The sequence below is a fragment of the Hemitrygon akajei genome, chromosome 8 (assembly GCF_048418815.1).
Source record: "Hemitrygon akajei chromosome 8, sHemAka1.3, whole genome shotgun sequence".
Lineage (NCBI taxonomy): Eukaryota > Metazoa > Chordata > Chondrichthyes > Myliobatiformes > Dasyatidae > Hemitrygon > Hemitrygon akajei.
Window position 1 is genome coordinate 17264163 of NC_133131.1, and position 15760 is coordinate 17279922.

The 15760-nt window shown below is 36.9% G+C and overlaps 1 protein-coding gene across 1 annotated transcript in view; it reads right to left on the reverse strand.

Annotated features, from left to right (window-relative positions):
- Positions 1-2846: 2846 nt before the first annotated feature.
- LOC140731515 (nuclear pore membrane glycoprotein 210-like) overlaps positions 2847-15760 on the reverse strand; it is a 138018-nt gene continuing 125104 nt past the window's right edge. The window contains exons 36-40 of the mRNA XM_073052985.1: positions 15422-15675; positions 14083-14293; positions 12316-12426; positions 9164-9232; positions 2847-6905 (exon numbers count right to left, since the gene is read on the reverse strand). Coding sequence (XP_072909086.1) covers positions 6832-6905; positions 9164-9232; positions 12316-12426; positions 14083-14293; positions 15422-15675 — 719 coding nt within the window. The 3' untranslated portion in view covers positions 2847-6831. The remainder of the gene's footprint in view (positions 6906-9163; positions 9233-12315; positions 12427-14082; positions 14294-15421; positions 15676-15760) is intronic.

Sequence of the window (15760 nt, forward strand, 5' to 3'; positions counted from 1 at the left end):
AGGATTAAACAAGAAAGATAGATTGTGGTAAATTATATCAATATCGAGATCCCACAAAAAGATTGAAAGGAAAAAATAACTGAGCAATATTAATGGAGGATAACAAGTGGGATATTTGGTAAACCTGTTGTTTCAGAGTTCCATCAATTTCGGTTCAATTTTGATCTCTGGTGCAATCTGCGTGTTTTCCACGTTATTCCTGTGACTGGGTTTGTTAAAATAGAAACAGAAACGCTGGAAACACGCTTCGGATTAGACAGCATTTTTTTTGGGGGGGGGAGCAAAAAATAAACTTAACATTTCGGTTCGAAGATTCTTCGGCTACATCCACACTACGCCGGATAAATCCGTAACCGAAGCTTTTTCTCTTCGTTTTTACCCTCCGTCCACACTAAAACGGTGTTTTCGTCCCCCGAAACCGGAGCTTTTCAGAAACGATTTCCAGGGTGGGTATTTTTGAAAACGCTGCTCGGGCAGATCAGTGTGGACGGGGTAACCAGAGACTTTATCAGGCGGCAGCGAGCTATTTCATTATTTTCTTGAACGCAACCTAACAATTTCAGAACAGACGGCAACGACACTGAAGCCAGAAGGGTTAGAAATGTACTCACCAAATACTTTGACCCATAACTTACTGCATAAATAAGAATACTGTACTCACTTTGTCCTGTTTTCTTTCCTTGCTGGTATGAAGGTGGTTGGTTAGGCCAAATGCTAGAGAATATGGTCTTATTCTTGCTGAGACTAGCTCTGGCCCAAGGTCAGCAAGGATGAGGCCATATTCTCTGGTTAGGTCAAACTGGTTGGAGGTTCTAATCAACCTGCAGTTCAGCAGTGAGTCTGAGAATAAAATCCATATACAGTGTTGCTTTAATCTGATAGCCTCCACAGCCTAGTCTCTTATTCCTGTATTCTTCCTGATAAATTCAGCATAAGCTTAACACAAACAATACAGAGGAGAGTATGCAGCCATTGATTACATTACTTCAGCTTGAGAACTGCATACAGTTCTTGTCATCACGTTATGGAGGGGTGTTAGTACAGTACACTGGAAAGAGTACATAAGATATTTATAAGGACTTTGCCAGAGCAGAAGAAATTTAGCTTTGAAGAAAGGTTTTTTTTTGAAGCAGAAGTTGTTCAGAAGATATTAGACTGTATGAACCTGATACAAAGCAAAAGGGAAGGGTGTGCTCCCCAGGAAATAGATTTATAATAATTGTCAAAGGATTAGATCACCTTCTTCTCTTCGGCTGACCATTGATTTTCGATGATGACTGAGGCCTGGGCAAGGTTGTATGAAAGACCTGCAGTTGCCCATGCTGCAAGTCTCCCCTCTCCACACCACCGATGTTGTACAAGGGAAGGGCATTAGGACCCAAACAACTTGGCACTGGTGTTGTTGCAGAGCAATGTGTGGTTAAATGCCTTGCTCAAGGACACAACACGCTGCCTCAGCTAAGACTCAAACTAATGACCTTCAGATCACTAGACCAATGCCTTATCCACTTGGCCATGCGCCAAAGGAATTGTGGAACGAGTATTTTACTCAGAGGATGTTGGCAGCCTGGAACTCGCTGTCCTGAAATGTGATAGTGCCAGACACTTGTCGCATTTAGTGAAGAGCTGGGATTTGACACAGTGCAGGAAGGTGGGAGTTAATTCCTTTGTACTGGCGCTAACAAAGATGGGCCAAGTGGCTCCTTCTAATCATACATTTACTATAATTTTAACTTTTAAGCAGGCATATCCTTAACAACAATGATCAGATTGTGTCCAAAAACACAGCTCAAAGGGTGCAATCAGTATAATCTCTGTGCTACACAGTGGACTGTAATGATTCTTGCAAACACCTCACTTAAGACCTCCATCTTCCTCTCCCATTCCAAAACAGTATTTGGGAAAAAAGAAATATTCATAAACCTCTCAAAAGAAGAACACGTTTGCTCACAAGCCTTACAAAAATGATTTTTAAAAAATCCTGGAACTGACGATCTGAAATTAAACAAATATTTTGAGGATTCTATTTCTTGTTTGCTTTCTGTTGCTGGGAGTAGATTGCCATCTGCTGGTTATAAGAGAATTTTAGAAACATTATCTTGGATAACTTTTAGATTTAGCTTTTCAATTTCAAACTTCCATATCTTCCCCCACCCCCACTTATTCACTGACTCTTTGCTGACAAGGAAATGGCCAAAATTCAGTTGTGTATAATGACAGATCTTTAATTGGTCAAAAGATTGTGAGTTGGCTATGCCAGAATATTTGAAACACTTTCCCTTTGTAGATTCCCACTAGGAAACAAAACTATCCCATTTGTTTTCCAAGGCTGCAGTACTATCATTTCTGTAGTAGATGATCTGTAAAACTTTACTGCCAAATTCACCATTCATGAAAATCATTTCAGAAAATGTGTTTGAGGTACAGTATACAGGTAGATATCTCAGTATACATAAACTGGAGAGTGCTATGAAGAAACAATGGACAGTGTAAATTTTATTATGAAATTAATTAAACAACATACCAACAACATGAACTACTCAATTTAACAATGAATCAGCAAATACTGCTTTTGAAACGGTGGATTATTCTAGTTAATGGTATATGTGCAGATTTTTGGTCTCTATCTTAAAGGACATTATTTTAATGTCCTTGAAAATACAGAGCAAGCAATCTGTTTCAGTGTTGATTCTAATTCTTTTTGCTTTGTGTGTGATTGCTTCTACAACTTCATAGCTGAAAATCATTAGTCAGAATGTTAACATAGAAGCTTACGGATAGACAAATAAATAACACTTGCTACAGAATAAAAACTTATATTTTAATATCACTTTTAAGTACATCTATTTAAACTTATTGGATTTATTGCAAAAAAGATATTTAAGTTGAACAATTTTTTTTATAGAATTGACAAATGTGAATTGCTTTGCTTGTGAAGGACAATTCTGCAATATTTTGAAAGACATTTGACACTCTCCTATTTGCTGCAAGTGCCCATCAGCACCGTTTAGAATCATATGGCAGCAATGTCATCAGAATGACTTTACATTTATGAAGGAATTTCAAAATAGAAAGTAAAATCCATTTCTGATTGATTTGGATTTACACAAGTCTCTTGGTACCTGAATTTCAGAAACTTTGTATTACAACTAGGGAGGGTTGAAATGAGATTGGCAAGGAGGGTTGGATCCTAAGCAGAAGCACAGCAATTAAGAGGCAGGATAGTAACAGAAAATACAGTGAAAGTAAATTGAAGAGGCAGAACAGGAAGGATCATGATGAGCAGTGATTAAATTGCATTTACTTCAATGCAGGTAACTCTTACAGGTAAGGGGTGAATTTAAGGCATGGATACCTACAAGGGATTGGGATATTATAGCCATTACAGAAACATGGGTAGGTCAGGAGTGGCAGTTTAATTTTCCGAGATACATGTGCTTTAGGCAAGATAGAAGGGAAAAGAGGAGTGGGTGTTGCCTTTTTTGATTAAAAGGAAAACTACGGCATTATTGGACATCAGCAAAGGATTATTTAGTGAGGATTTATTGGTAAAATTGAGAAATAAGAAGGGGATGATTGGCTTGTTGGGCCTCTTGGCCACAAGTAGTGCTTGGAAATTTGATGAGTAAATATGGAGGAAGAGAGGGGAGAGTTGTAAAAATAATGGTTGTCATCTTAGGAGACATTGACTGGGATTGCTGTAGTGTTCGAGATCTAGATGGGTTTAAATTTATTCAGTGTGTTCAGGAAAGTTTCCTCAGTCTTTATACAGAATGTCCTACCAGGGAAGGAGCAAAGCTAGATTTACTCCTGGGAAGTAAGGAAGGGCAGGTGATCGAGGTCATGGTAGGAGAGCACTTTGGGACGAGTGACCATAGTTCTGTTAGCTTTAAAATAGTTATAGAAAGGGTCAGAACTGGTTCGCGGGTTTGAGTTCAGAATTGGGGCGAGGTGAATTTTGACAGCATTAGACAGGAGCTTTCAAAGGTTGATTGGGTTAGACTGTTTGTGGGCACAGGGACCTCAGGCCAGTGAGAGGTTTTAAAAGTGAGATAGCAAGAGTTCAAGGACTACATGTTCCTATTAAGGTTGAAGGCAAAGCTGCGAGGAGTTGGGAACTCTTGATGTCAAGGAATTTTGCAAGTCTGGTCAAGAAAAAGAAGGCAGCTGGAAAACATTCTGAAGGATAAGATATACAGGGTAGGATTTGTAGCCAGTGTGGCTTTGTGCATGGGAAATCTTGTCATAGATTTTAATGATCTTTTTGATGAAGTGACGAGGGGGGATTAATGAAGGGAGGTCAGTGGGTATAGTATATGTTGATTTCATTAATGCTTTTGATAAAGTTCTGTATGGCAGACTGCTGTGCAAGATCAAATCACATGACATCCAAGGAGAGCTAGGAAACTGGTTACAAATTGGCAGGATGGAAGGAAACAGAGGTTGATGGTGGAAGGATGTTTCTTAGTCTGGATGTCTGTGACTAGTGGTGTGCCCCAGGGTCTGGTTGGGCCCACTGTTTTATGTCATCTACATCAACAATTTAGATAATGTATAAAGAATAAGTATTAGGTTTGGAGATGACATAAATATAGATGGTGGCGGAGACGGTGAAGAGGAGTATCAACAGTTGCAGCTCGATCTTGATTAGCTGGATAGGTGGGCTGTGAAATGACAAATAAAATAGATAAATGTTATATTTTGTAAGGATGTATCAAGATCAGACTTTTACATTGAACAGGAGAAAAGTGGGTACTGTTGTAGAACAGAGAAAGCTTGAAGCATAGTTCCTTGAAAATGGAGTCCTAGGGAGGTTATGTTGTTACTGCACAAGACATTGGTGAGGCCACACTTTGAGTATTCTGCTTAGTTTTGGTTATCCTGTTACATGAAAGACATGATTAAATTTTCTCGAGGGACTGAGTTTATAGGGAAAGGTTAGACAGGCTGGGCCTTTACTCCATGGAGCAAAGGAGATTGACAGCCATCTCACAGAGATATATGAAATTACAATGGGTGTAAGTAAGGTTAGTGTTCTTTTTCCAAGCTTGGGGAATTGAAAACTAGAGAACATAGTTTTAAAGTTAGAGGTGAAAGGTTTAATAAGAACCTGAAAGACAACTTTCTTTACATAATGTGGGGTAGATACAGGGACAAGCTACCAGAGGAAATGGCTGAGGCAGGTAAGTCAAATACCTGTTAGAAGCACATGGATAGGTATATGAAATTTAGTGGGATATGGCTCAAGTACTGGGAAATGGGATTGGCTTGAATTTACACTTTGTTGGGCATGGGCATATTTGAACCAAAAGGCTTTTTTCCATGCTATATAACTCTAAGTCTCACACAAATTCCGTGTATTTTTTAACTAGGCATTACTCAATAATAAGGTTTGTTGGAAAATAGCCGATTTATAAGTTTACTTGAGGACAAGATGTCTAATCACCCTCTCATAATGTAGCATCTTAATACATCAGATGTAAACAATGCCTACCTCATTGCTATATTTAAAGAGTGGCATATAGAAAAATAGATTAATCGGCAAAGATACCACAATTTGAGGTAAAAATAAAAAGAAAGGCAAGGAAAAATGTAAAGGCTGTTTTATCACTTACATTTATATTTTGCTAATTATCTTTAATAGTACGTGACTTTAATGTTTCTGAGGTCTAACTTTGTAATTCTATATGGGGAAAAAACCTTAAAGTTCTCACATTTTTGTCTGTTGCAGCTAAGTCAGGGAGGAAAATAATGTAGGAAAATACATTGAGAAGTGAAAGATCAAGTGAATAATTTTGGAATGTCAAAGACAAAGTTATTCTTTCAAACTGATCTTTCAATGAGATCTGTTTATTTTTTAGCAATATGTTAAAGATATTTGTTAAATTGCTCTTTACACCATAAATCTCCTTCATTGTATGTTTGAAGCATTAGAAATGAAAATTAACTTTTTATACCCAATTTATAGTTGATTAAACAGAACTAAAATCAGACGTTTCAGTTACAAACTCCAAAGTCTAAATGTAAAGATACATGCTGAAAATTGAATACTATTACATCTAAAACAGATATTCAATGTTAAATTACCTACAACAACAACAAAACATTCTTGTGTTTGTACAACAATCAAGATTCAATCCTGGAACAACACAAAAGATAGCATGACAGCAATATTTATATTATACAGCTTCCAACTATCAACTTAAGATAAATTAAGGAGTACAGTGAATAGAGAGAAGAAGAAACTTTTTTTTGCTAAGTGTAGAACTCTTTGTAAAATGTAACAATGAACAACAATTTGCAGTAGGTAGATAGTATTCTGTTTCTGTACAGGGTACAGTGATTGTTTATCATCACCTAGAAGTTTGATACAAAAATAAACCAAAAAAGTATAATTTTTCTCTTGCTGGTTTTCTTTTAAGTGAGAAATGTCATTTTTCGCAGCACACACCAATTACGCTCTCAATATTCATGGTAATTATGTTAATTTATGCCACCAAATATTGACAAAGCACATGTTCCCTCCCAAGGCAGGTTATACATCAAATTGTGAGTGGTAATGAAGACCATATTGCAGAGATAATTTCTAGGATTTCAAGTGAAATGATAGTGTGTCTCATCATAACCTGAAGTTAAAATCTTTAACACAACTGTCTTAAATGCAGTCAGAGTCATAATTTCGATGTCTGCTTCTAAAAATAAAACTACTTAATGGGGACAAGATTAAATTTGCTTGTATTTTAAACACACTGACAAAATGCAGTCATATTCACAAAAGTAATTCTTACTGCCAGCTAGTAACTAATTGCACTGCCTTCCCATGAGTGTTTGTTAGCGTACACTCCACAGCCAAGATTGCAGATATCGCCTTCGGGGATTATTACAATGAGGTGTTGAAGTGGAACCTAAATTACAGAGAAAAGATAAAATAAACCTTTGATATCTCATACAGTATAACATTTTCTGACAGGCCAGGTTTTAATTATGTTTGACTTAATGACAATTACAAGACAAGGTGAATTTCATTTAGGTCAGCTCATTTGTGTATTTTTTTTATTTCTTCCTGTAAACCAAAATTCTCCCTTCACCGAAACTGTTTATCTTTTTTAAAAGCATATTACAATCTTAACAATTTCATTTTATTTCAGAATAAAACAACAATCCATGTGCAAGAATACTATGCAAAAGCTAACCTTATGGATTATCTGCCATTTTTGCTGAACAAGTCTAAATGTACCTGAAGGTGACAGCACAGGTAGATAGAGTGGTAAAGATGGTGTACAAGACGCTTGCCTTCACTAGCCAGGCATAGAGTATGAGTGTTTGGAAGTCTTTGTTTAATTTTATAAAAACATTGGTTAATCCAAAGCTGGATACTGTTTGAATTGCAACATTACAGGAATGATGTGATTGCATGGAGGAAGGTGCACAGGAGATACACCAGGATGTTGCCTGAGATGGAATGTTTCACTTATGAGGAAAGACTGGAGAGGATGTTTTTTCTTGGAGTAAAAGAGGCTGGGGAGGATCTTGAGAGACAGAGGTTTAAAGTGAAGAATCAGATATTCAGAAGTGTTTACTTTCTAGATTGTGGCTGCTACCTGGAGTATCCTGCCTTTGAAGGTGGTGGTGGCAGATACTCAAACGTTTAAGCAGCATCTGAAGGTATACTTAATTAGAAATGCTTAACAATTGTATTGGCATTGATAGAACATCTTGGCTGTCATTGACATGATGTGGAATAACCAGTTTCTGTGCTGTATGACTCTGGACCCCTGGAGAAATTGTATTGGTCCTGAAAAAGTCAAAGATTGGCTAGAGGAGGCACTTTTATCTCATTGAGTCAAGGGTTGTATCAATTTCAGTGAGAAAGCCAAGCAACCGCCTGCTTTTTTTCAATGTGATTCTGGCTCCACATTTAGACAAGAAATTATCTAGAAAAAAGTCTTACATTTTCTATAAAGACAAATAATTTTACTGCATAAGGTCTGATAAAACTTAACCCAACAAGTATCCCTGGTGTCCAATCCTCTATTACCTGACGACTATGAGCTTCAGTTCTCCATGTAGAATGTTGTGAATATTGACTATATTTTTATTATATCACAGCTAATTAAGGTCTCTTGGAATCACTCTGTCCCAGAAAATTTTAGGTTCAAAATCATTAAATTTGTAGTTCAGTGCAGTTTTGTAACACAAGGCATATATCCTTTCAAATTTTATAAACTAATATATCATGGTCCATTATATAAGATTCAATCTATAAATAGTTGTACAGGCCCATCATCCCATTGGTAATTCATGTAATTTATTGTGATATTAATTGTGATTAATTTGATATTGTGCTGCTAAAACTTGCTGCCGTATTGTTGTGTCAAAGAAAATTATGGGAGTCACTTTGTGTGATTTGAATGCCTGTTTGTTTCTTCATACAAGAAATCTGCAGCAACTTTGTCCTAACCTGTTATCACTGTGCAGATGATGTATAAAGAACATTGAAACCCTATTTTATAGAGTTTTCAGTGAAGTTTATGGCCTTTGAGCACTCACTTTTAGCTTTACTTTCAAGGTTATGCTAAAGTAAAGATCAGTTAAAGAAAGATAAAATTAGAAAAAGAACATGAATTTGATAAAAGCACATTGTAGTGGTGTGCTACACGCAGCGCTGCAATAAACGACACGGAGTCGGTAAGCTGCAGTTGCAAAAGAGATTTATTCAAACTTCGTGGCCTTGCTTTAAAGCCTTCCTGTTCCTGCCCTCCCCTGGCGGGAATGCTGTGAATGGCGTATTCACAGTCCCGTCCCGCGCGCGGGCTTTTCCCCTTGCTGGTGAAGCAGACTTGGCGCCCTCTTTGGAACCGGCCTCTATGCCGGCGCGCGCCACTTTGTGAGCCGGTTCGAGTGCGCTGTGAAGTGGGTCACCACAACATAATCCTTTCACAAGACCCACTCCCCAAAAAGAAAGTTGTGTCCAGTTATAAGAAACAAATGTAAAAGCCAATTTGCACTTTATGAAATGTAAACTCAAAGTGGAACCAATCAATTCTTTTTTCTGCCTTGTCTATTTCATATAGGTCCAAATGATTATTAATATAACTAAAGCTCAAAGCCCTATGGTATAAATAGTACCACCGTGGCCGTAGCTTTAACTCTCTACATTTACCTGTCTGTTGTGTCGATGAAACATAGATCACAGGAATAGTCTGTATCCTCGTCAAGAAGGCATTATAAGCTACAAGAAAATAGTAAGTTATGGTTATCATTTTCAGTACTGTATTTCCTATTAACTAACAAAAATTCTTTAAACTTCTGTGCCTCTTGGGTAAAATTCACTGTAATCACTCGGATAAAAATAACTAACTTCATTTGAAAATCTCCAATAATAAACATGACATTTAAAGGGCACATAAAATTGAATTTTGAATAGGTAATGTATTTCTAGAATTCTTCAGACTGGCTGCTCATGCATTCCATAATCTACAGGAGTCAACTTTTCCCATTTTAAACCATCCCATGCTACTTAACCAAACCTTCTCATACCATCATCCAATGACTATAAATAAATGTAAATGGTTTGCTCCCAGACTTGGTGATGCTACATAGTACATTTCACAGAAAATTTGTACAGACCGTGGAGAATGTATCAATTTGATTTTTCCTTTCAGTCTGAGAGAATTATTTAGTCATAGAGTAATAGGAAACTACAGTACAGAAACAGGCCCTTCGGCCCATCTAATCTGTGTCAAGCTATTAATCTACCTAGTCCTATCGACCTGTACCGGAACCGTCCCATGTACCTATCGAAGTTTTTATTAAATGATAAAATCAAACCCACATTCACCACTTCTGCTGGTAGCTCATTCCACACTCTCACCATCCTCTGAATGAAGAAGTTTCCCCTCAAGTTCTCCTTAAACATTTCACCTTTCACCCTTAACGCATGACGATGTTTCACCAGAGTCAGCATGTTCTTTTAAGGGTAAGAAGCAAAGATGGTAAGATTAAGGAATCCTTGTTAACAAAGGAAGTTGAAGGTTTGATCAAAAATAAGAAAGAAGCATATGTCTGGTATAGGCATTTGGCATCCTTGAGGTGGATGGATTTGATGTCCACTGTCATTTTGTTTCTGGGATCCAACTCAGTTCAATACAATTAGAGAATGTAGGAGAGAATTTAAGAAAGGAATTAGATAGGCAAAAAGGAGACATTAAATGACCTTGGCAAGATCAAGGAAAATCAGAAAACCTCATAGATATATTAGAAGCAATTGAAAGAGTAGTTAGTCCCTTTAGGGATCAGAAAGAAATCCTATCTGTGGAGCAGGGGCTATGAGTGAGAGCCTAAATCTCATCTGTATTCACTAGGGAGAGGATGATGGAAAGTTAGGGGAAGATTCACTGATATCCTGGAATATGTTTGTGTCAGGAAGGAGGAAATGTTAGTGATTTTTTTTTGCACACATTAGGGTGGATAAATCCCTAAGACATGATGGGACCTATCCCAGCATAGTATGGGAAGTAAGGGAGGAGAATTCTGGGCTTCTTACAAAGATTAGCTATCCTTAACAAAGATGGAGTAATGTTGCTGGGGGAAAAAAAGACAACAGGAATAAGCCAAGAAACTACAGGCCTGTGAACCTTACATCAATAGTAGAGAAATTACTAACTAAAATTTAAAGGGACAGAATTTATGGTTACTTGGAAAGATGGGGACTGATAAGGAAAACTGGATCCAAAATTGTCTTTTTGACAGGAGAGTGTTCATAGTGAATTGTGACTGGCAGCCTGTAACTAGCAGTGCAGCATAGAGATCAGTGCTGGGACTATTACTGTTTATCATAATCTAGAATGTTGATGGGCAGATCAATAAGCTTCCAGGTGACACAAAATCTGGTAGAGTAGTAGATAGTGAAGAAGGTTGTGGAAGGACATAGAGGACACTGATCAGCTGAAAAGTTGGGTGGAGTAGTAGCAGATGGAATTTAATCCAAGTTTGAGAAAATACATTTTAGGATGTCAAATTATGACACGGTGAATACAGAGTGAGTACATAGAGACCTTGGGTGCATGTTCACAGCTCATTAAAAATGATGAGACAGGTGGCTAGGATAGCGAAGAAAGTATTTGGGATGTTCATTTTATAGGTCAAGGCATAGAGTATAAGAGTTGGGATGCAACATTGCAGCTGTACAATACACTGATTAGGCCGCACTTGGACTATTGGTGTACAGCTCTGGTCACCACACTATAGAAAGTATGAGGTAGCATTAGAAATAATGAGAAGAGAAGAGATACACCTGGATGTTGTCTGCAATGGAAGGCTTTACTTTTAAGCACAAATTGGAGAGGCTGTGTATTCTCACTGGAATATAAGAGGTGAAGGTTGAACTTCTGGAGGTTTATAAAATTATAAAGGTTTTAGAAAGATTCCTGGAGTGGGGAAGCACAAAGCTACAGAGTACAGGTTTGGCAAAGGACAGTAATTTAAAGGAGATCTGAAGGTAATGTTTTCATACAGAAGGCCATGGTAACATTGAATGAGCTACCAGAAGTGGTAGAGGTAGATTTAATGATTTAAAAAGCATTTGGACAAGAACTTGTATAGATGAGCTGTAGAAGGATACAGATCTAAAGAAGGCAATTGGAGTTGGTGTGGATAGGAATTATGGTCAATAAGGCCAATTTGGGCTGAAGTGCTTATTTCTCTGCCATACAACTCTATGAAAGGAAAAACTCGGTGCTAAATGAGGGGAGAAAGTGTCTTTGAGGGTTATGGCTAAAACAGGACAGTAACATCTTTACTTGCACTACATTTGATGAATGTAGCCATTATCTGGAGCCTTCTAAATCAAGCAAGTTTATCAGTAACGAACATCAAATAATGTCAATAAAATATACCTTTTCTTTCATGAAAATGCAACAATGCATAACTGCCATCTGTTGCTGAGACACCAATTCCTACTCTTCTGACATTTTACAATCTGTGGCAGAATTCTTCAAACTGATACAAATTGTCAGTTATTAAAGTACAGCTGTTCTGATCATGGCATCAGTAACTGGCAATGACAAACGATGCAATGGTACTCAACATATTTTGCAACAATGCCAGTGGGGCTTTTTCAATTTATTAAAACTCTGTGCAAAGATCAAATGCAAGAATGTTTTGTGCTATCTATATGTGTTAGCCCTTCATTTGGTAGTCTAATTTCCAAGTTTAGCAGAGCAAGAAGAAACCTCCACTTGAATGTGATACAGTGAAACAAACAACAGAAGGCATTAGATATGATTGTATTAGTATTTAAATATTGGTATTTACCAATAAAGATGACTGCTGTGGTAGCCAGAACTGCAAATAAGGTGAACATCAGAACCTGGTAGGATTCTACTAGCTGATCAAAGAACGTAGGTTCCTCAAAAAGTAAATCTGCTAACATATATAGTACAAAAGAACTTTTCATTGGTTAGACTAAGATTCTTAAACTGCCACACAGTGATCCTAAATAATTAGATGTATTTAGTCAAATCACATTATCTTTGTAACGGAATTGGATAATTTGACAAAAAACTTTTAACCTATACAAAAATTAAGCCATCAAAATGCATGTCACACCATAGTTTTTGTGACTTCATGCAGTTATTCAAAAACATGTACATATGAAACGACTATACACTTAAAATCTTTCACTTACCATTTCTACGAGAAAAGATTAGATTATGCTACTGGATCCTCTTTGCAAATCAAACTAAAAGGATATTAAGTCCACTTTCTTATTTTTTTTTAAAAACTATTTACTTCAAGATAAATATTTGTGAAATCACTGGGAAGTGGGAATTCCATAACTCACTGTGTATGAATAAATAAATTAATATATCTACACGATATGCTCCTACTCTCTGGCTGAGATGCCTGGTAGAATCTAAATAACATCAGTGAATAATAGTGTTACTGTTTCACTGTCCAGGTTTTTTGTAATTGTTTATATATTTTACCTATTAAGGTGATGATGACAATAATCAAAACTATTTTTAACTTTCCAGGGTGAATGATGGGAAATAAATAAGGTGGATGCAAAAATCAGAGCAGAACTGCAGAAAGAGTGACCAAAGGTAGATGACTAACTTTGAAAGTGCAAATAGAGATTCACCCCCGAAGGTGGAAGTATTGAAAGGGAATGGAGATACAGTGTTACAAGGACATTAATAAATATTTTCTAATACAATGGGATGAAGTACTCAAGGCGGCAAAGTCAATATGTGGCCCAGTATTCTGGTTTGGTTATATGATAGGAAAGATCTCAGAAGGGTTAAGAAATAATGTACGCAAACAATATAATCCATTGTGTTGAAGTCACAAGAGATGAGGCCACTTGGTGTGATAGAGTCATAGAAAAGTACAGCAAAGAAACGGACCCTTTGGGCCATGTAGTCCATGCCAAACCATTTAAACTGCTTACTCCCATCAACCTGCACTGGAACCATAGCCCTCCACACCCCTACCATCCATGCACCTATCCAAACTTCTCTTAAACATTGAAATCGAGCTTGCATGCATCACTTGTGCTGGCAGCCTGTTCCAAACTCTCATGACCCACTGAGTGAAGAATGAGGAAAGAAAGCTGTGGTTATCCCTGGGAAAAAATATTACGATACTTGGGTGTTGATTAGTTCAGTCCTAACTGCAGGAGTTTGAGGGTTCTCCAGCCCCTATAAGCAACTAGAGACAGGGCTAGACACCCAACCTCAAGGAATCCAAGAATGGTGCAATAGTCGTGTTTTTAGAAGTACAATTCTTTCACCCCAGTTAGTTCTTTTTTTTATTAGAGAACAGAAAATACCCACATACAGAGCAGAAGAAAATCAACATATTTCATGATACACTACTGTTTTCATGTATTATTCCAATTTTAATCTTTAGAAAGACAATTTTGACATAATTATAATTTTTAAAAATTTTCAAGGCATTCAGTTTGAAGTCTTAAAGAATTAAATAAATCCATTAAAGAAATCCTCCACTTAAAAAGAGCTCATTAAATATTGTTGAAAGGAAAGGTAATAATGCACATATAATAGTGGTAAATTTTACCTCGCATACCGATGTTGGCTCCACTCCTCAGGAATGTGACTGTTGTGTGAAACAACTGCTTTGTCAGTGGGCTGAATACACTGATATTGGTGCATGAAAATCCCTGCTGAACAACGCTAAGATTGGCAATACTTAGTGTGTAAACAGTGCTGGGCACAGCATGTAATTTGATAGGCCGACTCACCACAATGGCAGGTGATTGAGAATGGACCTAAGGTTAGAATTAAATAGGATGATATAAATGTTTTTATACAGTTATCAATATATTTCATTGTACAAAAAGCTGACCTCATTAAAAATGTACACTTGACCTCATTGTCACAAGTTATAAATAGATAAACCAGGCAGCATTGCTGTTTCTGATCATTATACGATGAATATTAATAGTGCGTATCTGTGGACATCAGAGGAAGTCAGGATCAAACTCATCTGTGAGATCTCAGTCAAAATGACCATCAAATACACATATGGGTATGGTGTCAGATATTACAGGGTACATAGAGCTGAATAATATGTATCCCAGTAATAGGTAAATGATTGTAAAAGAGAGGGCGAAGGCAACAAAAGAAAAATAATCCGTTATATTTAGCACTAGTATTTCTAATATTAGTAATAGTACTACTACTACTACTATTATTTTATTAAAACTTTGTTAGACACATATATTCCAAAATCAAGCTATTTTGTTTCCACAATTACCAAATCAATAAATTTTTTTCATGGATTCTTAAATAAGTGCCAAAGTATACTATGAAACAACTATCTAACTAATAATTCATCTTATTGTTGAAAAAATATTTAAATGCAATTTAACACACAGTTAATGAGCTGGAAATTTAAGTGTATCTACTTCAAATTTGTTGCAAAAACCAATAAATGTAAGATGCATGTCTTGTCTGTACAATAACAAAGGTTTTTTGTCATGTTCCAGTCAAAGCTGCAACAGTTGAGCAGAAAACTGCAAATTTTCACTTATGATCTATCATACAATTGATATTGATGTCAACTTGTGTCAGTTGATGATTTGTATTGAGGCCCTTCATTTGGACTGGATTGGTATTTGTGATGCCATGTCTCAAATTTACAACATACTAATTTCCAATAAACACACACAAAAGGCTGGAGGAACTCAGCAGGCTAGGCAGCATCTATGGAAAAAAAGTACAGTCGATGTTCTGGGCTGAGACCTTTCGGCAGGACTAGAGAAAAAAAGATGAGGAGTAGTCATTTTGTGTGTGTTGCTTGGATTTCCAGCATCTGCAGATTTTCTCTTGTTTGTGATCTAATTTTCAAAACATTGTTCGAGAATCTGGTTTAACTCAACAGTATAATTGTTTACCTCCAATTGATTCAATACTTTATCTATGCCAAAAATGGTGATGTTTACTAATGGCTCTTTATTACTAAGAGCAACAGCTGATTGGTTCATGTAAAATCCAGGGATGAAGGGGATTTCAGTTCTTCCAACTTGTCCTGCATAATGTCCTCCCAGAACAGAAGCTTTCAGAGATACATAGGTGTCTCCCCCTGTGCTTAACTCCCTCTGAAGAGAATCTGGTAATTCCTTTATAGTGACTGTACAGCTGTATTGACCTGCAAATTAGAAAGTCTCTTAGTAAATCTAATAAAGAAAGGCACCTATCATAGATACCAATGATTGCAGATTGCCATTGTGGTA